The sequence below is a fragment of the Limulus polyphemus genome, unplaced genomic scaffold (assembly GCF_000517525.1).
Source record: "Limulus polyphemus unplaced genomic scaffold, Limulus_polyphemus-2.1.2 Scaffold78, whole genome shotgun sequence".
Classification (NCBI taxonomy): Eukaryota; Metazoa; Arthropoda; class Merostomata; order Xiphosura; family Limulidae; genus Limulus; species Limulus polyphemus.
The window spans coordinates 1,025,587-1,051,656 of NW_013665688.1; the positions used below are offsets into that span (position 1 = coordinate 1,025,587).

The window sequence follows — 26,070 nt, forward strand, 5'->3', positions numbered from 1 at the left end:
GTTTTGGAAGAGCCAATTATTATAGTAAGACTATGTTTAGCTACAGCTCTACTTTCTGTTGCAACTTTTGACAAATAACAACATCTGAATCCTGAATTTCATTTTCCAAACAGAATCATGAGAAGCTACACATTTTGTATTTTTTCTTGTATATTCATTAAAATGAAAAAAATTCTTGTATTAAAGTCAGACATCTATAAAATTAACAGTTTCTATGTAGTTTCATTCTGTACCTATCATCGTATAGCCTTATTATTAGTATTTAGTTAGCTAAAAGTCATCCTGTGCCTGAAAGACACACAGGGCTAATGTTTAACTCCAGTTTCCATTAACACAAGTGGATGAGAATGGTTACACTTTTGCCTTAAATGAAACACCAGCCTATTGTAGTCTAGTAATACTAGCAGAAACTTACCTTGAGTAACGAACAGTAACATACATGACACTAAGTTAAAACAGTAACAAGAATAAAATGTTTAAGTAGAATAACATAACAGCTAAATAAGCAGATCATCATTTAAAAAAACAGTATTTATGATAACGGTTACATTTACCTATTTTTTTACAAACTGACATATTATTTAAATGTCTAAATGTGTTACTTCTAAGTGTTAATTGAAAACTACTTCAGTTAAAGCAATGACAGGTATTTTATGAAACAGAAAACTGGTGATTAAGACAGTTTGTTGGTGCATATACCAGCATCTAAAAAACTCCTGTTTCACAAAAGAAAAATGTGACATTTTAAAACTTTCCATTGACCAGTCACAATTTAACTGATAAATGTTTTGTATTCAAGCCTTTGCTTTACCCATATATCTCCAAGGTGTGCTATCATTTGATATTTTGTTCTTTAACTCATGGAACTCTTGGCCTGCCAAGTGCACTACTACTGTGTACAGTAACAGACTTGTAATTTATAATTGGCACATAAAAACTGTTTTCTTACAATTATTAAAATTATTTTTTTTTGTCTTTCAGAATTTGCAGATCATACTGGAGGGATTTACACAATATTCCTTAAATTATCAAACTGCTTGTGATGTGCTATTTCTTGAGTCTGACATAATGTGCTTCAAACAATATATAGAATATTATCATTATTGTTTCACTACTGCTCTAATATTATAGTTTTGCTATACTAGCATTCGACATATTTCACGTATGTGAAATGTACAAGTAACAAGAATTTCAAAATATTTTACGATTAGTTACAAAAACACAAAAAATAGAAGCCGCTATGAACCAAAAATTTTAAGTTAAGGGGATACAAAGTTTACTAGCAGTGTGAAATTGTTTGTAATGTTCTATTTCTTGAGTCTGACAAAACATGCTTCTAATGAATATTGTAATATCAAACAATTTTATGTACTAGCCCTGAAAAAGTTGCAAAGATGAAACCTTGATTGAAACAAAAGTTCTCTTATAATTATCTGGAGTGTAAAGGTCTATTTTTTCTAACTTTATTATCAAAATGTATAAATCCCTCCAGTATGCCTGAACTAGATGGAGTCCCTATAGACCATGAACAAGATTTATCTTTAAGACCTAGTGTCGGCTTATAACTTAAAAGAAACCACATCCTGGTTACTAGATCAAATGTTTAAACCATGTCTAAAGTATGTTCCATCACTTTAAACAATACAAAATACCTCTTAGAAAACATACACTCTTCTACATGAACAATATACACTGACTCCATTTTATTTTCCTTAAATGTAACTGCTTTGTAATCATCCATACTAATACAAATATGCAAAGAAAGCACCACTAATTTCACGTCTTCACATGATTAAAATGTCTTTCCAGCAAACATCACACTAGAAAGCATCTGCACAATGCTTAATTTTGTCCTGTACAACAATTATGTTAAATTTGGAAATATTCTAACAAACAACAGGAGTGACAATGGGTAATAGATCAGCAGTCACATTTGCAATAATATTCATGCACACACTAGAAACCAAAACTCTTAAACATATTGAAAAAAAAAAAAAGATTTAATTCCAGAAGTGTGGTACAAATACACCAATGAAATATTTGGTAAATAGAATCCTGGAAAAGAAGCACTACAGCAGTTTTATTCCTCACTAAACAACTTCCACCCATCAATCAAGTTAGGACTGAAACTACCAAATGAAGAAGGAAAGTTAGCATTCTTAGACATAACTCTAATAAAAGTTCAAGACAGACAAATGTGGGGTAACATGCATTACAAAAATGTAAGAAGAAAACATTTCTCCATTACAAATCACACCACCCAGACCAGAACTAAAAAGACTAAATTGAAACTTACATGAAAGTCAAATGTCATTAAAATAGCACGAAAAGACTTTAAAACACTATTACAAAATGGTTACCCTGAATATCACACCGATAAAGTTTTCTAATCATAAAAAAAATATAAATCATTATAATAGCAACACATCACACAACAAAAAGGTACATATTAAAATACCCACAATGAACATTCCTTTCATACCAACACAATCACAACCAAGATACACAAAGCCATTGAACAATCTCAACTAACAATCAACATTACACAAAAACCAGGCAAAATACTGAGAGAACCATTAGTTTACTCTTTGTACTCATAAATAAAATGTGATAAAAACAATGCCATGCCAGAGAAAAGGAATAAGGCATAGGTCCCACACGAAAAACATAATCTACCAAATCATACGTAATATATGTGGAAACATATATATATATATATGAGAAACTGGAAGACCTTTGCACACACGCATCTCAGAACATCACTACTAAATACATGTACGACCAACACAAAACTGCCCCAGCAGAATTTCCTCTACAAACCCGGAACTTCAAACACAGAAAACCAAAACCCATTTCAAGTTTCTTTCTTACAAAAAACCAAGGATTTTAAAGAGAGAAAATATATGGAAGGTATAATAATTTATGTAAAAAATCCAAAAATGAAGAAAGCCAATGGATGGTACATGTGACTAAGCTCCCATTAAAAAAACAAACAGAAGTACACACACACACATCATACCAGTATGCTTAACATCATTTTTAAATTAAAAAGTTGTATACTCTAGCAAGGGCACCTGCAGAGAAAAAATTAAAGGGGGTCAAGTAACTCAAGTTTGAAAAAATTATGAAATCGAAATAGTTTTCTTCTATGGAAGACTGGAAGTCGCCATTTTTCTGGCACAGGCTGAATAAATATAAAACTATGATTTGATTAAAATATCTTCTTAATTACTGTATCAACAAGAAATAAACAGAATTTAAATACTAATCATACTATTGTTAATACTCCTGTTATTATAAATACTTTATGCTTTTTCAATAACATAGAAGAATAATTTTACATATCTAGTAATTTCTTTTCTTTTTGAAAATCTGGGAGGGGGAGTAACCCCCCTGCCCCTTCCTGCGAGTGTCCATGTATTCTAGCATATTACAGTCTTAGAACCTTTTTTTCACTATTTTACTACTACAGCATATCCTACAAATTTCAGAGTCGCAACAACATAGTAATTAACTGCAGTTATTTTTTTAAAGTCTTACACTGCTAGTAAACTTTGTATCCTCTCAACTTCAAATTTTTAGTTATTAGCAGCTTCTATTTTTTGTCTATTTGTTCTGTAGCTAATGATAAAACATTGTGTAATTATTTTTATATTTCACATAAGTAACATTATGACATCAAACAGTTTTATGTACTAACACTGAAGAATCTACAAAGGTGAAATGTCTGTTAAAATAAAAGTTCTCTTATAATTACCTGGAGTGTAAAGGTCGTTTTTTCTAATTTTATTATAAAAATTATTATTTTTCCATGCTCCTATTTTTCTAAGCTTTCCTCAAGTATTTTTGACAGTGTACTGCTGCCTTAAAAACAATGTGTATGGACTAAGATAGACGAGTACAGTAATATATAAGACTAACATGAGCAAACTTAACAATGGGTTGCAATCTCTAGTAGAGAAAGACAACCATCTGCCAACATAATTTGAAAGTGGAGGTAATAGTTAGTGAACAGAATTCTAATAGCCACAAGTAAAAGACACAAGTCGTGTATCTGATGATAAAAGATCTAAAAAAATCATTGGTGATTCATGCTTGGTAAGCATACTTTATACATAAAAAATGAGAAACTTAAATCACCTCATAAAAGACAATCCCCAAGTCACCGAATTCTGATATGGCACTAATAATTGCCTGAAGAAGATTTTCAAGGAACTTATGAGAGCAATACAGCCAATCGCTCTTGCTAGGCACGAAATATGATTAGAATTGAAGCAATCTTTTCTAAAGTAATTACATTTTTTTAACCATTTATAAAAAAAAGTACAATTAAATCAAAAATAATTAATGTGCATTTAACATTGTTAGCATTAAAGTCATACTGACAACATGCAGAAATCAAGAAGAGCAAAAAAGAACATCTTCCAAAGAAAACTGAAATCATAAGTGGCTAAATGTTCAAAAGGACTTTGAGCCAAACCCTTAAAGACAATGAAGAATAGGAGGCCTTGTTAGATAAAATTACATCAGAGCAACAGAGCAGAGAGAGGAGAAAGAGGCCCACTGAAGATAAAACAAAAGTTCAAAGCAGCCCAGTAACACAGTAGAGCTGGGACAGATAAATCTTTGTTGATAAATAGTAAGTAAAAAACAAATCATGTAAGTGAGAAGAAGGTAACAAAAGGTTCATCTCACATTATCTATATACAACTTAAAACTTCTATTTAGGTTGGTTAATGGTAGGAATGGGATGAAAAGTAGTTTTTATTGGATATCCAATCTGATTTGGACACTTCCATTATCCAGCAGTATATACATACTGAAAATGTGCCAAAGATGTGAGTTTCCATTATATTATAGTATTAAACTAGTTATTTTATCAATGCTTTTTATAAATTTATTAAGGATGGCCAGGTTCACATAAGTGATTGCCCAATGCAGGCTTATTAATGGAATGTGATATGTGGTGGCATGAGACAGTGACTTACACAGAACAGGAATAAAATTTGTCAAGTAAACTTTTAAAGTTGATTTCAAGTGTGTACTCAAAAGACCCGAGAATTCATTGGTTGGGAAAGGGTTAAACAGTAATGCAATAGGTTAACCATATAAAAATCAAACATAAATTAATTATAATCTATACTTCTGAATGATACCCTAGAGGTTAAGCATGCATTAAAAATTTACTTAATAGCCCAAAACCAGTGGAAAAAGTAGTAATACATAGCTAATAGTAATTGTTCTAAATAATACACAGCAGCAAACAAACAAGTCAAATAATTTTCATGTGTAGGAGCTTACAAAACTTTAAATGGCAGATGGTAAAGTATAACAGCTAAGAGTTACAGTAGAGGTTAGGTACCATTTCTAAGATACTTATTCCAGTCTAAAGAAAACCAATGTCCTCTCTAGAGAGAATGTACATTAAGGTGTACAAATGAGTAAAAATACAGGCAAAAACACACACAGCCTGGCAAAGACATGATACTCATGGAAAAAAAAATGACTGCAAACCTGGCCTGCTGCATATCTATGTCTAAAATAGAAAGTTTCAGTTGTAAAAGACAGAAGAAAAAACTTTAGATTCTTAGGAAGTAAAAAAACTGGTTGACAATTAATTTACTAAACTGTTGCATCTAAACATGACATGCATTAGGGTCTCAAGTGTAGAAGACACTTTTCCACAATATTCTTCACGTTAAGATGAGCAATTTTTAGGCTCAATGTGTAATTTTTTTCAAGAAAAATATTACAATCTGAATTTTTTATGTACAGTTGACTCAAAAACACAACCCTTGAAATTATTTTCAGTGAAATCCAATCTTTGATTTAAATACAAATATATGTGCATGTTATTACATATTTTAAAATACCCCCCCCTACTGACTACACAAATTAACTACACTAACTTCAATTTTCTTATTAAAAAAAAACTTGTTTCATGGAGTGTAAGCTCTTTGACAGGTTAAATATTTTATACCATGTTTAAATCACTAAAATAATGTTAACAAAAATCTATAATTGGTTGATATACTTCTAAGTATTTCCATGGCATTCACTTTTATTAGAAGAAAAATGGAAGTTACTGCCAACTTTGTCAAACTCATGTTTTCATTGAGGTCATACCCTTATGTACTTGTTTTTAATTCCAAACGTTTTGCTATTTACTGAAAACTATGTGATTAATACAGAAAGTATATGTTTACTAACAAATGGCCATGTGAGACAATTTATTGTCTAGTTTGTTTGAATAATGACCTTTCTGAATTCATTAAACATTTAAGTTGCATAAATCAAATATTAAAGAGCTCGCATCAGTTCAGGTAACAGACTGTTACTGGCATATTCACTAATGCATTAATATGCAAGCTCTGCTTAAAGAAATGTAATCAATGCAATGACTTAAGAAACCTCAACATGAAATCATGGAAAATAGTTAATCATTAATCTTTAAGCATATAAGTAATGAGAAAAAAAAATGTCTTAATGAGCAGATAAGTACAGGCCTCGCATAGGTGTAAAGAGGTTCTTGTGAATTATGAACAGTTTGAAAATAAAAGGTCTCAAATTACAATAAAAAGCAAAGCTGGTTCATTGATCACTAAAGTTAAATACTGTTGTTGAACCACAGTTTGATTATTTTTGTAAGTTTCATAAAGATGAGTAATGATGATGTGAAGAATAGATTTAATTATTTACCTTAAATCTCTTGTCTTGCAAAACTTTTTTGATAGCAACCAACTCTCCAGTATCTACAAGTCGAGCTTGATAAACCACACCAAAAGAACCATTTCCAATAACTTTGGTATCAGTGTAGGATACTTCCTGTGGCCTGTCAGGTCCCTGGCCTGGAGTTGCCAAAACTGTAGTCACCTTTCCTCCATCTTTACCTGATGAAAATAGGTAGTTTTGAAACAATAAAATAAACTTAACAAAACTTCATAATATTTATATTTATGAAATATTTATCGAAATAAAAATACCCTATTTCAAAATTTTATATTTTTACTTCTTAAAGTTAGAAAATTTTCTCATTTTTCTGAAACTTCCCTCAATAACCTTGCTCGGCAAACCACATGTCTGTGGTGAATTTTGTGTTTTGAAAAACATCCAAGCAAGAACATAGTAAAAGTTAGGGGAAGAAAAAACATAAAACATATACAGGTTCAGCTTTTATAACCATGAGTATCAACATCAACACCTCATAGAAATGTACAGTTTTCAAAATCACATAAAATGAACTGGTTACATGCTAAAGGAGATTTTAGTTCCAGCCAAAGCACAGACGCTCCTCCCATTAGTTATGGAGTAACACACCTGTCGGTTCACAACATACATAGCACTATGCTATACTTAACTTCAAATCATTGATCATAGAGATCTTGCTGCTATATTTTTTATCAATGTTATTTAGTTACTTATTCATTTTGTATTTTTTTTTATTATGATGTTCAATTTTTACACCATGTTCCCAATGTAAATAAGAAACTATAACGCTCTAAATACAAAGTGGAGATCAAGACTGCTAATTGCTGTTCAAGACTGCAGCAACAGGGCAATTAAACATACACCTAATTTAGTATAAAACTGCACTGTTCATTATATTATTCTCAAAATAACTCAAACTTATTAGAATATTTGTAAGAAATTAGGAAGAAAAAAAAGAGATGGAAAAGTACTGTAAAGTTTCTGTTCAAATCACTAAAACATGTAATGTACAACACACACATACAATCACCAAAAGTCAAGTTTAACTTCACTTTATCACCTTGTAACATACGCTGTGAAATTTGCACTGTGATAAGATATATAATTGATAAGAAAGGAGATAATTATTACATTTATTTTTTGCTAACTCATAAGTTGTCTAGAACACATGTAACTCATTTCATTTTACCAAACCATAATACTTCCTTTCTACATGTATAATCAGAGCACGACTTATCTATGGATGGCACATAAATGCTGGGTTTTCTGACTATTTTCACATAATTTTGACTAATGGATTACCAACTGGCAAAAGAAATGCCAGTGCCCCTTGATGGTAACTGGCTGAATAACCAAACTCACTAGCATTTACCAGTTGACCAACATTGATTTCAAGATCTACTTGCAAATATTGTCTTAGTAGTTCATTAAACTTGACAGTCTTCAATAAGCTAAAAACTAAAATGTACACATTTCCTATTGGTATTCTGAGCATGATTTATTGATGTGTGTGTGCATGCATAAGTGAAGAGTAAAAATACTGGCATTTAAAAAACTTGATGCAACCTACATACACATATATAAAGGTATATACAATTGTCTACACAGTATATACAAAAAGCACTATCTCATTGGGATGTGAAAGAAACTGTAGACTGGTCTTAGCTAAGATGAGGATGTAGGCTTAGTTGATAACAAGCAACTGTATTTATGTACAGATATTACTTATTCACAGGGAAGGGGTATAAATCTATGCTCTTTAGTGAAATTTTGTTCATATAACTGCTTTACACAGATGCTAAATGAATGTGCAGAAGTACATGTACTGATACAAGTACAAAAACAACATACTTTAGGTTTCCCTAAACATTAACCAAGTGTAAAATGATCTAACTATGCCTAACATTTCTTTACCTCACCTTGTTCATTTCCTGTCATACTCCAACATTACAATTCATATGAAGTACAAAATGATAAAGCAAGCTCTAAAAATTAGGATTACAACAGATATTATTCACAAACATCTGTTCTTCTAGCAGTATATCACCAAGTTAAGCTCTTAACACTTTGTACTGATACTTACACGAGTCTCCACTGAACAAGCCATATTGACTAACACAATTGAAAAGAACAACTAAGAAAAAAAACAATTTACATTCAATATTTAGTTCACTAACCTATAACTTTTCAAACCTGAGATATAGTCAATTACATCACAACATGATAATCAACATTGAAAAACAGTGATTGGCTAAAATCAATAAAACTACATTTGTACTGAAGCTACAAATTTCAAATTTGTGATACTTTGTTCAATACTATTTCATCTTTCCTACTAGGGAAATATGAGTGCTGTATTATGCTCAGCAAAAAATACAGCAAATCCATAAACACCAATCTTTTCTTTCAGTCTCTGCTTAGATAGGGTTAGGCATGTCTGACTTTTAAATGCATGAAGTTCCTCACACTTCTTGAAACATATTGTGATGTGAAAAAAAAAAAAAAATGGGTTGCTCCACACCCCATTTTCTTTCAAGATAAATTGCTGATATTTACTAATCCCCGACATGCTTCATGGAAGCAATTCTTGCATGTACCACTGTATGCAATCCTGCAACAAATTATATTTGAGTAGTAACAAGTATATATTATATGCAATTGCATATTTCTTTCAGCAGAAAATTGTTTTTGTTGATAAACAATTATTCAAACTCAATGCTTCTTTTTTGTTCCCTTATCAGGTATAAGTGTCATTAAAACTTAAGATTTGGTCCCTAGTATTTAACTGTCTTCAAATGATACATTTAACTAAAGTAGTTGGATGAAAACATAATTGAAAAGCAGTGGTGAATGCCCATAGAAAATGGAAAAGTTGTTATAAAAAGAAAGTTAAAATCACACCATATTTCAGTAAATGGGCTTAATTATTTCTTAATATTGAATAATTCCACATGTTAAAGATCTTAACTGTTGTTTATAAATATTATACTTAACATATAATGAAATATTACTAACTTTGAAGATCTTAGCAAAAAAGTTAACCGTATTAATAATCCAAGACTATAAATCAAGATGAATTATATTCATTAATTATTGCTTTAATAAACGTTTTTAAGTTCCCATGCTGTATTATTTTCAACAGGAGATCTAGCTTATTAAATCTGCTCAGCAAAAATATTTTAAAAGAAAAAACTATAAAGAAGTTTTACAAGAAGACCTAATGAGCAAAAAATTAACATTTTTGTGTGTGTTTTTTGGTATTGAATAAAAGTAACTTACGAAGAAATAACACTGAAACTACTGTATATAGAGTAATTCTGAAATCCAAATATCATCAAAAATTTAAATTTAATTAAATTTGATTGGTTTAATAAGGTATTCAAATAGTCCTTGAAAAAAATATTGAGGGTGTTTGCACTTGTGTTTAATGGAAATGTATTAAATGGTCTCACAGTATATATAGCAATAAAATAATGAAACAAGCATAATACCTATCTGTCCACCCAAGTCTGATGATGATGGTTTGTGATAAATTTTACCCATATGCTCAACAAACTATCAAAATATAACCTTTTACAAAGAACTCTTCATAGTTGCTAACTGAAATTTTACACTCTTAAAATGAACTTCAAAAAGGTACTTAAATCTGAAATACTGTAGAACTTTCCTTTTTAAGTTTACTTTCACACTGTCAATAAATGTTACTCCAAATTCTAAATGTATTTTATACATTGAAGAGCATGCATCACTTTCATATTTTCCACTCTCCCAGCTTCCACATGACTTATTGTACACGTATCAATAGATGTTGCCTAAGCTCTACTTTCCTGCCATAATTCAGATTTTTGTTAAGTTCCAGTTGTGATGAACACCAACTATGGTCTGGTTGTGGGAAGGTATAATGGAAAATATTTCAAAAATAAGTACACGTTTGACATTCATTTTAATTCTAAAAATGTAAAATGCAAATCACCTAGTCTTACCTATGAAATACTTAAGGCCAGATTATCCACATTGAAAAAGGAGGAAGGAGCTAGTGAGAGGGGGTTTGATTAGGATAGTAATATTTTATTGAACCTGTGGAGCCAATTATGGGAACACAAATAGTGGCTCAAATATGTAAGAGAAATACTATGTCCTGCTGCTGTAGTGGAAGGTTCTTAGAAAAGCAGCCCAGACAAATACAACTGGATATAATTCCAGCAGTTACAACCCCCTTTTCATCCATATCTAAACACTTCAACAAGTCACAAAACTGGCCAAATTAATGAGATCCAATTTGAGGACATTGCAATGGGAAATTAAAAAAAAAAAAAACAATAATAAGAAACACAGATGATACAATCCTGATTGAAGCTATCTATTGAGAATGGACAACACACCTCAGATATCTCTAATTTCATGCAAGGATGTGCATACACAGATGGGAAAGGTACCCATAAGGTGGAAACACCCTCTGTTCTCTTCTAGGGTGCAACATCCTCTCCTGAAGACCCAGCATAGAAAGTAAACTTGTGTGTGATAGAAGCTAATTAGCAAGTGAGAGTCCTGAGTGGACTAATCCATATAAATACAGAATCTCATATGAAGTTTTTCTTAAGCATTTCAATATCCTAGACACCATTGAAATGGGTACAGAAGGTGTTGACAGATTAGAAATACAAAGCATAAATGTAGGTCCAAGGATTAAATAATTTCTAAATAGAGAACAACTTACCTGCTATAGAATGCATCTGATCTGGAGAATAATTACAGGAAGCAAACAACATCCCAAAGCTGACAAAACAGCAATGTGATGAAGGTAAAAACTGAAGATCCATCCACATGTTGACCTATAAGATGTCCTCTAAAGCAGTGGTTCTCAACTCTTCCTGACTATTGTACCCCTTTCAATAATCTGAGTTGTCTTGTGGACCCCCAGTATTATCTGCACGCCTAGTACAGTTTATGTTAAACATATGCTACAATATCATATACAATGGTGTAGACTGTAGGGAAGTATATATATAACTACAATGTTAAGCAACAGATGAAAAACAAATGCCCTCTAATTGTAACATGAAAAGTCCATGGTACTATTTGCATTTTTTGTAGATATCTAAATGCTTCATGTATCCCCTGGAGAGTTTCTATTTATCCCTAGTTGAGAAACACTGCTCTAAAAGGTATTAAGATCAGGAACCCAGAAGTTATTGCCAAATGATATATTTGATGATATGTAACCCAAGCTCCACTCTTACAGTGTTTAGGTTCATCTCAGTGGCCAAAACAGATTAGTTGCACAAAAAAGTGCATAATTGTCACATTGAAAAATTAACTTGTGTTACTGTGAAATAAAATTCCTGTACTGCATGACATTACTGAAAATCTGGTAGTTCATGATAATAAAACTGAGATTTGGCAATAATTGAATTAATCTTAGAAGTACCACATTATGATAAAATTTTCAGCACATAGTACTGAAATCTCCTATCAATGGTAGCACTGTAAGATAGCAGTTCCTAACAGTTGATATCCAGGGAAGTACATCCTGATCATTATTTCAGCAAACTACAATGAACCATGGAGACAGGAGAGTGTGTTCCAAAAATATGTCATGTCATGAAATTGCTGAAAAATAATTAGTTATGATGAAATAATTAACACAAAGGAACACCAAAAAAAAATTAAAGTAGATCTCAAAAGACCCTGAAACTTGAGTGCTTTCAAATATGTGACTATTCTTTTTTCAGGAATAGAAAAAGGGTAAGGTCTCATGACCAGGAAGTGTTTGTCGAGATGGCTCGGAAACCTAACCAATCCCAATTGAAGAATGATGCTATAATAGGCAACATAAATGTTAAGGTCACCTCAATAGATGCTCCCAGCTCTCATAATATCTATTTATTTTTTCATATTTATTATTCCACACACTAACTTTTACCTTTTTTACTCCTTAAGAACAGCAGTCAACTACTGGAAATCATTTGTGTTTCTTGATATTTTGAAATCTACTGTAAAAACCAATTTTTATCATAAAGCAATCAATTCAGACAGAGTTGATGAGACAGTAGGAGTGACGATGGAAGGTTCACAGCAGTATTTATCTTTGAGAATAACTCATTTATTTTTTGAATCTGTTAGAGTGAAAACATTTGTTACAAAATCTCCTTTGCCAAATTTATTAATGATGAATGGAAATAGTTTATTTACATTTCTTGATGCAATGTTCACATAATCTAATCTATTTCCATTTTCTTAATGGTCAAAAATGTGCGATTTTACAAATATAAAACCATGCATTAATTTAGTTCAATGCCTTAATCATAGAAATTCAGGATTTATGAAGTACTGAAAAATTATCTAGTTTTGGTCAATTAAGTATAATGTACATGGTGCTTATTAGAAACTAAATGGCTTTAATACAACTTTGAAAATATTTTTATGAACAATTTGGGTCAGTTGGCACATAACACAACTGAAGAACCTTTTGTAGTGAAGCCTTATAAAGATTTAAGATATTATTAAGATACAAAAAGAAATCCAAACACCATTATGGCAAAAATGTTTGATCATCTCCTACCTGAAGTGAGAAACAGAAGAAAATATGTTTTTAGGGAAAGATGGCAGAGTAACCAAATTACTAAAGGTTCAAAAAAAGAAGTAAGACATGAGCCTATCAATTTGACACACTTACTGTATGGTTTGCTAAATTGCAGTGAAAAACTACTGGATCAACTTGCTTCAAACTTCAGAATTATTTTCTACAGATAATGCAGCTTCTACAAATAAAGTTTTATTTTTATATGTGATATTTGTATGAATTTTGCTGCAATGGTTTTAAGAAACAATTATATATGCTTAACTATATTTTCAATTTGAATTACCAATGTTATGTTTTCCTACATTCTTTTAAAACTTTCATTTATAGCTCGTAATTTATAAAACTAAAACTTGTTTTTTTTTCTTCATTCAAAAACAAAGCACAGTTTCACTGTGTTTACAATAATTGGCACACAAAAAAATTAATTTTTTATTATGCCAAAATTATGAGCAAGCTGTTTTTTATTTATCAATCAGAAGATTTCATTTAATAAATAATAAGCTTTAAGCCCATTTTACATTCATTTATTTATCACAATATTTATTATTGGTGATTTTATTTGCTCATTCAAGCAAATGCTTAGGCCAGTATAACATAATTGAAACAAGGCCTAACACAATAGCCTTGTCAGTGAAGCAAAATGATACAGCTGAGTAAAATATAATTCAACTAAGCCTGCCTCATCTTCTTCATGAAAATAAACCAACAAAATTGGTAATACAGCCAGGGGATCTGCAAGAATTTGAAAGCATTCAAGCTACTAAGAAACCAATTATTCTAACAAAGGGTTGCAAAACAGCCAGTCATGAAGCTGTAGACAAAGAACATCATTATGGAAGATGGATGTTTGAGGCTAGCATAGAAAATATTTCTAAAGAGCTAACAGAATAGGATACACTTGAGATATAAAATGTAGTAGTGGAAACCACAATTGAGCAGTTCATTGTGGAACAATAAAGCAAACTTGACAATTTCAACAAATTGATCTTGGGCAAAACTCAAAGATAACAATGAAGAGGAAGGTGGTGTAGAGAAAAAAGTTCTCCCAAAACTGGCTCAAAGCATCCACTGCTAAAGATGCAGGATCTGGAACAGGGGACCAGTAAAGTAGAAGAAAATGATGATACAATAACCTATGTATTTAATGTAGAACACTTTTACACCATTTAAATCCACTCTACAATAACTTTCTTTAATGTTGTGATGAACACTACAAAAAATTTAAACGAAGACATAATTTAATGTTCTGTTACAATATATACAAAAAAAAGGAAATTTTGACCATACTAATTAAAACCTATGACACTGTAAAGTCTACATAATGATGCAAACTGCAACATTACTGGTAACATCCAAAGTTTGACTACTGAACACATATTAGTCTACAGCCATCAAATGGAACAGCTACATTTCCTAAGTTAGTGCTTACTGTGAGCTAAAGGTGAGTGGTCTAAGGTATCTATGACTGTAGATAGTGTCTATCATGACTACTGTAGGTTAAATTATAGTCTGAAGTATACTTTTGGTTTCCTGAATGCACAGAGATAAAATATAGGTTAATATACAGATGTCACAGAAATCTAAAATTTTACAATAAAGATCCACTTAAAAGCTTGACTTACTATACCAAATGACACTGATGTTTACTACATTTTCTTAGGTTGTTTTTCTTTTTTGACAAACTTCTTATATCTAACAAATTACAAAAGATCATAAATTTCTCATAGAAAATTTTACCAAAATATTTATCTTCATTGTTACATAATGTTCCAATTAAGTTACATCTTAGTTAGTTAGCAAAATGTTGAACATTTTAAGGATGTAATTCATGTACAAGATTGTTAACACCATTTTAATCCTTTTTACCATAGATTTTTGTGGTGAACACAAAAAATTTAGTGATTACATGTTACATTACAATATACAAAGAAAAATGAATTTTTGACTACATTAACTAAAATCTATGATACTGCAAGTCTACAAGATAATGTAAGTTGCAACACCCAAGGTTTGACTACAGCACAGACACCACTCTACAGCCATCAAGTGGAACAGCTATATTCCCTAACAGTTAGTGCTTACTGTGAACTGAAGGGGAGCGTTCTGTGGTATCCATGACTGCAGATAGTATCTATCGTGACTGCTGTAGGTGTGTGCTGCTTTCTCGCTAGTTGAGTTGTGTCTCTCACAACACCATGGGACCTGCTGCATTCAGCTGGCCTGGTTAAAGTGGGGTAAAAGTGGCTCTGTTATCAACAGAAAAAAACAATACACAGAAAACAAAAGCAGATTTTTTAAATTTTTGGACTGTATTATGATGAGTAAGAACATCTTCTTACACTTCAAACCCAAATTAATTGACAATAAGATTAACATGCATGCACCACATGTATACTCCCTTTCTGGAGTACCTGTATTTTCCTGTTTTTACTAAAATATTTAATTGTGATACATAAGCTTACCAATTCTATGATCACTTGATCACTTACAAACAGTGCGAAATGAATTATTATAAAACAAGGTAAGATGCATTCTTAAGCATATATAATAATAAAAAAAAAGCTGTGTAACATCACCTCACACATTTCTGAACAAATACTAAGAGTTAATCACAGTTTACAAATGGTATAAAAATACAAAAAAAAGCTTATATTTTACATATACTGTATGGCACTAAGCATCATGAAGAGGTTTGTTTTGTCTATGCTTTTGATTCTTTATTGTTCTTCCAACTAGTTCTTAAAAAGCTAAATTAAAACTGACAACGTATGAATGTATAAATAACTGCTTATGCTTAGAATATCACATAGGTAACACAACTCTGCTGTTACACTTTATTTTGCAAAAACAATCAATTTTGTTTTGCTATTTATACAAATTTAATTTCCTGAATTTTAAAGGAGTCTACATCACTTAGGAGTACTTGATCATAAACACAACCTTGGTTCCTTCTAGAAAAAAAAAAAGACTTCATGGAAAAATAATAGAAAGTTATCAAACTTTATTTGAAAAAGCACTAATTCACTTAATATTTAACACTTTTTTAGCAATAACAAACCCAGAAATGGTAACAAATGTACCTGGTAAAGCATAACTAGTTACATATTTAACAATGCAAATAACTGTCATAGTAACGTGTACAGTTGTGTAGCTTAGAAGTACTCAAATGTTTTAGCTTAAGCCCCCCCCCCCCCAAGACCTTAGACACTGGCTGAGGAACTCCACTTACTGATTATATAAATATAAACAATAGTTACTCTGAGGTACCTTACTTTCATTGCAATTTATTTTTGGAAAAAATTAAATAATGTTGTGGAGTCATATCACAAGCTATAAATATAATTCTTACTGAAAATATTACTTTGTCCAATGTCAAGGAAGTTTAAAAGAGAATATTTCTACATTCAGGATTGTGCAGAGGGCCCAGAATTGCTGGAGTTTTATGCGCGTGTCCCCCTGAAAATGGTACAATACAAATTTCCATGACTAGGCATATATTTTATTGGATGAGCTATTTCTGACACGTTTTAAGTAATAAACATTACTACTTTCACTTTACTTTTGATCATTCAGGGAATCACTAGCATGGAATTCTAACAGATCCAAAATGAGGCTAAATATCTGTTTGGCATTGGCAATCCTCACCCTATAGTGAATAACTGAGGTGCTAACCACACTGATCTTGGCCAGGTGCACCACTATTCTTACATTTCTTTGTGTTGTTTATAGATCATTTGTTGTAAGTCTATGCATAAAAGATAGAAGCATTTATAAATATGTACTTTACTGAAAAATAATAAAATACACACAACATTAAGGTTAATGCACTAGTGATACACTCACCCATTTAAGTTCAAGGTCAAGCACAGATAATTTACACATCTAATGTACCACATCCACACAGATTACTTTGGAAACATAAAATACTTTAAGAATTGTAACAATAATTTGTTCAATGTGGAAGTAATTAGCAAAACAGTGCTCATACAATTCTATTCTATCAACATAACATAACTGATCATCTTTATTAATATTTTTATTACAAAAAATTATATCTCAAAAATGTCCCTTAAAATTTCCACTGTGTCTCCTTAAGTTTGATAGAAAGGGGCACAGGTCCCTTAAACTGTTAAACCTAGGAACAACACTGTATGTGCTGATGCCTTATGAAGAAAGTCTTGCAGATCCCCGTCTGGAAACCACAGGTGTAACTTACCAATGCTGATATACAGAGCTTTCCATCAGTGGCTATAACAATGCCAGAGAAATCCTGGTAGTTCCACTGATACAGAATTTGTTGTCTTCCATACACTGGTTTATAAGTTTAACCACAAAATAATAAAATATACATCATTGGCAAGATCTCCAATCAGGAACTTCTCTCCAACAGCATCAGATGTTTTAAGAGTTGTGATGAAGGGTAGATTTTTTACCTTTGAAGGTTCAGAACACCTTACTAAACAAAGATTTGAACCTTAGATAATACTAATTTGCATAATTTACTGATGGGATAACTAGGTAAGCAGATGAACTAGTGTCTCCTAATAAATAAGGTAAGATACATAAGCCACAGGAGAAATCCCCAAAACATTACAAACATAGTGTACTAGTTGTAAAAAGGTGCAGGAGGCAAAATGTTCATCCAAGGTTCAGGAGTAGCTGTCTGAGCAATGGAAAGTGCTGGAAAAACAGAGTCTAAATACTCACTAGTCCACCCTTGATTTCCCACAAACACAGCCTCAGAGCCAATAAAAGAAAAAGCATCAGACTGCATTTCCTCTGATATCCAAGCAATGTTAAGACCCATGAGATCATAAAGGAGGGATATCATGGAAACTCAGTGTCAAGGATGTGAACATGAGTATTGATATTTGAAAAATATCTCCAAAACGTTTTTTTTTAAATCAAAGAAATAAACAATAAACTAAGGATCCACTAAAAAATATCTAAAATAATTTGAAAGAAAACGTTGCAAATGTAGTAATAACACCGAAGATAAACCCGAAGTAAACACATAAAACCATTTTCGTAATTTTTGCTGTCAAGAAAATGTAAATAAGGGAAAATAATGGGGAGCATTTATATAGATCAGGCATAAAAGGCACATTAACATATGTGGAGAGAGTCAGAAGATTAATATCACTAGGGGGGCAATATAGTGCGGTATAAAGACTGGAGCAAGTGAGATAGAATTCATACCAATGTTTAGATGGGAAAAGAAGAGAACCTTTAGTCAGAATAAAGCTAAAGTGTGAAAGGAGGTAAGTGTGTTTCAGAAAAACAATTATATGTAAGTATTAATTAAAACTTTTAAAGTTGTGCTGAAAATTGGTAATGATTTATTTTTCAGAAAGTGTTAAGACTTTGAGTTACACAGCAAACCTACATCTGAATATAAATTGAGAACACTACAGTCACCTGTCATTAATCTTGTGGTTGAAAAAGGAAATCAATTATTTGTACTGAAGTAATATCAAAAAGTTTCTATATGATCAGTTTAAATTGAAACAATAAAACTATATGCTTTCATGTGTTTCATACTGTTACTGTCTGATCCTTCCATTTTATATTCAATTTGTAATTATTTACTGATATTCTTCTACACAATTTAAAAAACTGTATGATGATTTGAAGTTACATTTTCCTTTGAACTAGCTAAGTCCTCCATTATCCTTCACCTCACCTTTTTCAATCGTTAACAAGACATTCATTATATTCACATTTTATATGTAGGTTGTTACACTTTCTATTCATTAAATGTTATATTGATATTTGTTAAAAAAAACATACAAAACGACCTAACAAAAAACATAGTAGTTGCTTTGTAAACTATAATTCATGTAAACTCCAAACACACAGCTCATAAACTTGATACTTTTCATTACTTTGTGTTTTATTTTTAACTTGGTTATGTATAGCTTATAACCCTATAGATAAAGTTTAATGTCCTCACTCATGCAAGTTAAAAATGAGATTATGTGACACTCATGAAAGAGATCAGACATGCTACTAACACGGTCTTCTTCCGTGGCAGCTTGTCACCTAGGCAGTCAGCCCAAGTTGGGTCTCATATTTTCTGTGAGTGTTCATCCAACAACATTCTTGTAATGATGTAAACTGTCGTCTTGACTTTTTAGTATACCAGTGCTCCACATAAAATAAATATCCACATAAATATGCATTTTTTTTCACATAAAAACATATTAGAAACAAAAAGTGTGTTTACCAGATATACACACTATTTGCCAGTACATATCCACGTGTTTACCAGTTCAAAAGAAACAAAGCCCTGTATCTATGATAAAAGAAACAAATCATGGGAGATCATTATCACCATAAACTGATTGATGAGCTACACAGCAACTTGTAGAACCTGATGTAAAGTCCTTTATATCAAATCTAACATTTTGTTAGCATTCCACTACTACATGAAGGCCTAATTATCCCTTTGGCTTGCTCTCCTAAGCAGTACTGAAGAATCAATTTGCAAAAACTACAGTCTACTGCAGATAGAGTAGCAAACTGAATAACAGATTGGCCTCAAGATTTTTTTTTTAATGAAATTACAAGTTTTAGTGAGTATAACAAAAATTCATGGTTAATTTGGCATAATTAGATGTTACTAACATGCATGACTTTTACATGAATGTTTTCTTCAGATAAAATTTTATTATGTAATTAAGAAGCACCACATAAAAAATTTTTGGAGAAGAAAGACAAGAATATTAATGTTTTTAAAAACACTTTCATGACTTTGAATAAATTTATCACTCATGCCAAGTCACTAACAGTAATGATAGAATTTAGATTACTTCAAAAAGGAATTTAATTTTCTTTCTATTCTAGAACAGAATAATTCATATTTAATTATTTTTAATGTTTAACTTGTTTGGCTTTAAGTATTAAAATATATTTATAAAGCATCCCAGTAAAAAACACCACCACCAAAAAAACAGGAAGATGTTTTGGTACATGTATTTCTGTTACAAAGTAGAAACTTGAAACCTTTATAGCATATGGTATGTGCATCCAATGATATCAAATACAGAAGATTCACCATGAATAAGGTAACTCATTTCATGACATGCCATTTTTAAACCGTTATTTCAGTAGAGGTAAACTCATAATATAATGAATGCTGAATTTGTTTTATTTACTAGAAGAAAGATAAGCTTACTTGAATCTTTAAAACACAGGAAAATGTGCTTTTTGTTAACTTGCTGAATAGATCAGAATGTAAAGAAAGTTTGTTTTAATACTGACACTTATAAAGTTTTGCACTTGGGTTATAGAAACAAAAGATAATTTGCTTTCTATTGTGTAAGAGCACTTGTTTTATGACAAAAAATTCTATAACTAATTACTGACAAATCCCTAAAGTCCTCAACTGTATGTTTAGTTGTGGTGAAAGCAAAATAGATGACTAATTCTATTTATAATAATTTTGAATTAAGAGGTTATTGTATCCTTGTGCAAGACTACTGAGGTCTTATTTGAGAAACTGTGTAAAGTTTTGTTCCACTTATTACAGGAAATAAGGTCAAAATGTTGGAAAGAATACAAAGAATATTAAAATAATAGTGGTGTAAAATACACAATACTATGTGTATTAGCTAAATGAAAAAGTTCAAACTAGTTTTGTTGTCTTTGTGCTAATATTTTGTTCCAAAAGTGTGATTAATTTTTTAAAGTTTATTAAAATAGATAATTCAGATCATTTAGGCTAAGAGGAAAGGCCAAGTTTTCAACTTGTTCTCTTTGTAGCACAGAAGAACTAAGATACTTGATTCAGGTCCTAAGAAATTTGTAACTGTTTGAGTACTGGTATATTCAAGTTTAAATACAAACTTCAGTATTAGGGGTAGTTGGTTTAAATATGAATGCCAGAATGCAAACGAATTTAATGTTTGGTTAGTTACAAAATTCTGAAATAGTTTGCACACGTTTGAGCTTCTAAAATTTTATAAGTATATAAGGATGTAAATAGATTATTTAACTTCAGATTTTAAAACTTTTTCTTTGTACATGATAAGATTTCTTCAACTGGCTGATTGGCTTTTTGTTTTTTGCATTCTTAAACATTAGAAGTAATAAGTTTAAGCTTTTCAAGTCTATATGCAAACTTCTTCGACAAAATTACTTTTCTGGTAGAGTTGAAACTCATGGATTAGTTTATAACATGTGTACTCTTAGTTTAAATTCTTTTAAGCACTCGTTGGACTGAAACAAGTGCATATATATTATTATTACTGACATTTTTGGATGTTATATTTTAGTTTTTTGCTTTGATGATGGTATGGTAATCCATACTGGCTGAATGCCTTTTCATGTATGTAACTAACGAATGTTAATTGTACTACATTTTCATTTACTACCAACATAAAAGCCTTAAATTAATTTTAACCATTTCACACTTTCATTTACATGTTATTTTTCATAACTGTCAACAAACTTGCTTAGCTCCCTATTTATCTTTATCATACCATGACTAAAACTTTTAAAAGAATTACTCCAAAGATTGAGATTTTTTCTGAAGAAAAAAGTTAATCCTAAAATTATACATGCGTTTACACCATTTAATACCAGCATGGTTCACATATTACATTATACTGAGTAATTAAATGTTTTTGCCTGTTACAACATTCAAGAGAAAAATTGGGTGAAATTACTCATTCTCTTTGTAAGAAACAATTCCAGTAAAAGTTACTGGGGTTAGTTACAATACACATGTTTCTGTGTGATTCATACATTATTCAAGACTCTGTAACCAACAAAGTATTTGAACCCAAAGCAATTTGAAGCATACATAGTTTAGAAAAGTAGGTTAAATAGGTCAGGGATCCCCCCCCCCCAACAACTTTTCTGTAATTACAGATTTAAAATAACAATACAAAATCTCAAATGTTTTCAAAGTTTTCTTTATCACCAACCAATAAAAATGGAAGTAGTTTAACAATTATATCAAAGTCTTAAACAGTTGAACTTGGAGCAATCCTATGGTCTAACAATCACTTGAAACTTACCATTTAGGGGTTTAAGGGAAAATGTGAAAAATATTTGAATGATAAGGGCAAGATCTGAAGTTGTTTTTTTAACAGTTTAGTTCAGTGGATGGTGCAGCCTAGATAGATCAATGGATTTCCTGTTGTCCTTAAATATTATGTTATTGGAAATTTTGAGTGAATGTAAAAGGACCTATCACAATGTTACTACGGGTAAGAGTCTTCTTCACCAAAGAGTTTTATTTTTCTAACAGGGTGGTTTGCCTTTGGAAAAAGTTGCCTTCAGATGTAGCAGATAATGTAATTTAACATTTTCTGCTACAGAAATTTTAACCCACATTCATTGCTACTAAAGTGCCAAAACTTTAGCAACAATTAGAAATTATTACGTGGCCTAATGATATTGACAAGCATAGTAGCCAAAACTGAATCAGTTGACCAGTTTTAAATGTTTTTTCTCGATGCCCATGATCAAAAGAATGCTAAGAAATTTTCTTTTCAGTTGCTTCAGTTACAGACCGATGCATTCTGCTTTTAGGTGGTTGAATTCTAGCACACTATTTCACACTTTCATTTACATGTTAGTTTTATAACTGCCAACAAACTTGCTCAACTCCCTATTTATCTTTATCATACTGTAATTAAAACTTTTAAAAGAATTACTCCAAAGCTTGAGATTTTTTCTGAAGAGAAAAAGTTAAACCTTAAATTAAATTTCAATTGGAATGGTCTCTGACAGCAAACCTGCAACCATCTGAGGCTGTGCAGTAAAAGAAATATTAGTTGGATTAACATATGAAGCCTGGACAGTCTCCCATCCATCAACTGATATTGGTATTCCAGCATCAGCTATGGATGAATCAGTTTGGAAGTTTACCTGCTCTGTACAATCCAGGCCTCTTTTTCATCTTCAGACTCAGAATCACTATACCTATCTACATCATCCTCCACAAATGACTCTGAATCAGAATCTTGTAAAATACTAGCAGTTTCACTCAAACTAAAACATTTGCACAACTCTGCCATTTTGTAGCTATAATGGTAACCAAAACAAACCAACGCAGAAATCTCAAGTCAAGAGACTTTAAACTTGTGAAAAATATTTTTCTGTCATTCACAAGAGGGCAAGACACACAATCACTGTATAGTGCTAAGGAACTATTTATCCGTATGCTGTATGTAGTTATAGCCCTTCTGCTGATTGGCATGTTAATGCAACAGTAGCACCTGATTAATAGAAATTATTGACACATTATTAGCAATGAATGTGTTAAGGGAGTTTAAGGAAAAGAAACTTGATAAATATTTAAATAATAATGATAATAATAAAAAAACATACAGAGAAAAATGCTCATGGACATACTGATTGGTTTGTTTGATTGTTTTGGGGTATTAAAGCAAATCTATTCAAATCTATATTAGTGCCAGCCTTCACTGATAAACTACAGGGAAAGAAGCTTGTGAACAACACCCACTACCAACTCTTAAGCTACTCTAGTCTGACTAAATAATGGTATTTGACCTCACCTTAATAACACATTCATGACCCCAAATTGTGGAGCACAATATTTCTTTAGCTAACATGATGTAAACGATGGACCTGAAGATTCATAGTCCAGCATGCTTACCAATGAACCAGCACAAGCAGTCCTGTCTTAAACTAGCTTATCTTTTATACAGTGATATACATAAATCTCTTACAATAAAATAAATTCATTACTTTGCATCAGATTATTAAGAGGATATCAAAGTAAAAACAACATAAGAATAGAATAACTATCTGACACAAGTAATTACATGTAATACAGTAAGTGCTTTTTAATGAAATATTATAACATCTTTAATTTAAAAGATTCATGACATTTCATCTTCAGAGTATCTGTTTAACTTTTTTTATTACACTCAAAATAAGATCTTTGTTTTGACAACTGACTAAAAATGAACCGAGTAAAGTTGATATGTAACAAAATATTTACTTTTTATTATATACATTTTTCCACACCCACCATTTTCAAATTCATTCCAAAACATGTTACACAGTAAATACCAAACTTCACATACATCTTAACAGTTACTTTATAAGTGGATGGGACAGCCTCATTGACCAACAGGCCCTTTGATGTCCTCAGATGTTACTTGACATGTTGTAGAACACAATTTCTATCAAAAGTATTTGCCTTTTATCATGCTAGATTTTGCTCAGGTCATTGAAAATGACAGTGCTAGCTTTAAAAGTAAATCCTAAATTTCCTCCATAACGTTTGTGATTTTCTAAATTATAAATGGGTCCCATCATTTTATGGTGATGTAAAAATATTTACCCAGCAGCTGAGTATCAGATATGAGTGTTTGGCTATTCACTTGGCAGTTGAATATCAGTTAACAGACTGGATATTTGCAGAACAAATTCATGAGATTTTTTGAGTAACAATGTTATCTTAGATATTTAATATTGATTGTGACTCTCAAGTAAATAGTGAACCTCATTAATGAAATGAAAAATATATGTATATATATTACCTTTAGAACTGAAAAAATTGAGCAAAAGGATTATATATTTTAGATCAATCCCATTTTACAACTTGAACTATTTGACCAACTGACCTAACCTGGCCAGTGTTCAGATCAAAACTTACATGACTGCTGACTGAATAGCCAAACTCTGATTTAGTACCACTACTACCATACCAGGTAGTTGAGTGAAGAACCACTTTCACGAGCAAAAAAAAAATAAAAAGAAAGAAAGCCTGACACCATTGCAGCTTGTAAAACTGTTTGTAAACTGATGAAAAGTAAAGTACCAGTATGGGAGTAAAAGTACTACTACCCACTGCCAGTACCAAGAATACTTACTGCTTATTTTAACTCCTGAAAAACTTGGCTGTTGTTGCTGCTGATGTTTATTACCTTCTGCAAAGGAGGTGGTTCTTGGTCTACCACTCATTATTAAATATTTTTTTCTTTCTTTTACACGTAATAGGCAATAGTTCGAACATCACATTCTACAATCAAAGCCTAGAAAAGTAGAATTGAGAAATGTTTAATACCAAAGATTTCACTAACGAAGCTAAGCCTAAAGTTAAACAAGGTCTTGATAATGATATCGAGAAACACGCTCAGTGATACATATGATTCAAATTTCCTTGTACGAGATCTTCTGGACAATTTTTCTTCGTGTGTTTTATTGATAATCAAAACACATAAAATTACCGACTGGTCAAAAGATGTCAGAAAGAGCGTATTTAATAAGAAAATCAAAATTATAATATGGCTATCCCTAACTTCCTCTTCCACTTCCAGTCTACGTGCGATTAACCTTAACGAGCTAAAATGACGATAGCTGCATATACAGACATTGACCCCTACGTCATCTTCGTACAGTCTCGGACGTTGAAATAGACCAATGATACTCGCTATTTCATTCAGCTTACATCCGAGTGCTCACTAACGCTACGCAGAATTTATGTATATTTCCACAAGATGACTCTGTATTATTAGAAATTGGCCGTTTTAAAATAAATAAGTAATATATTATACGTAACACTGTAAGCTTCAAAAACATTTTTATGCTTAAGATAATTATAATGACAGCAATCAATTTTTTTATTAAACGTAAACTGTTATTTTGAATTATTTAATGTAGTATACCAATACTGCTAAATATTTTGTTCTTTATCAATATACATGATAAAAATGTCGCAATTGCTCCCATTACATATTGTAGTATATGCAATATTGTTTTTCGTCATCATAATACAGATTATCCCAAGAAAGCAC

At 31.3% G+C, this 26,070-nt stretch overlaps 1 protein-coding gene across 2 annotated transcripts in view; it reads right to left on the reverse strand.

Moving 5' to 3' along the window:
* LOC106467272 (glycogen synthase kinase-3 beta-like) overlaps positions 1 to 25,677 on the reverse strand; it is a 47,231-nt gene extending 21,554 nt beyond the window's left edge. The window contains exons 1-3 of one of the 2 annotated variants that reach the window (XM_013927613.2): positions 25,147 to 25,676; positions 15,374 to 15,511; positions 6,700 to 6,890 (exon numbers count right to left, since the gene is read on the reverse strand). In XM_013927613.2, coding sequence (XP_013783067.1) covers positions 6,700 to 6,890; positions 15,374 to 15,407 — 225 coding nt within the window. In that variant the 5' untranslated portion in view covers positions 15,408 to 15,511; positions 25,147 to 25,676. Of the gene's footprint in view, positions 1 to 6,699; positions 6,891 to 15,373; positions 15,512 to 25,146 lie in introns of both variants that reach the window. The other variant, XM_013927604.2, reaches the window with a different exon arrangement.
* Between the last annotated feature and the right edge of the window lie 393 nt (positions 25,678 to 26,070).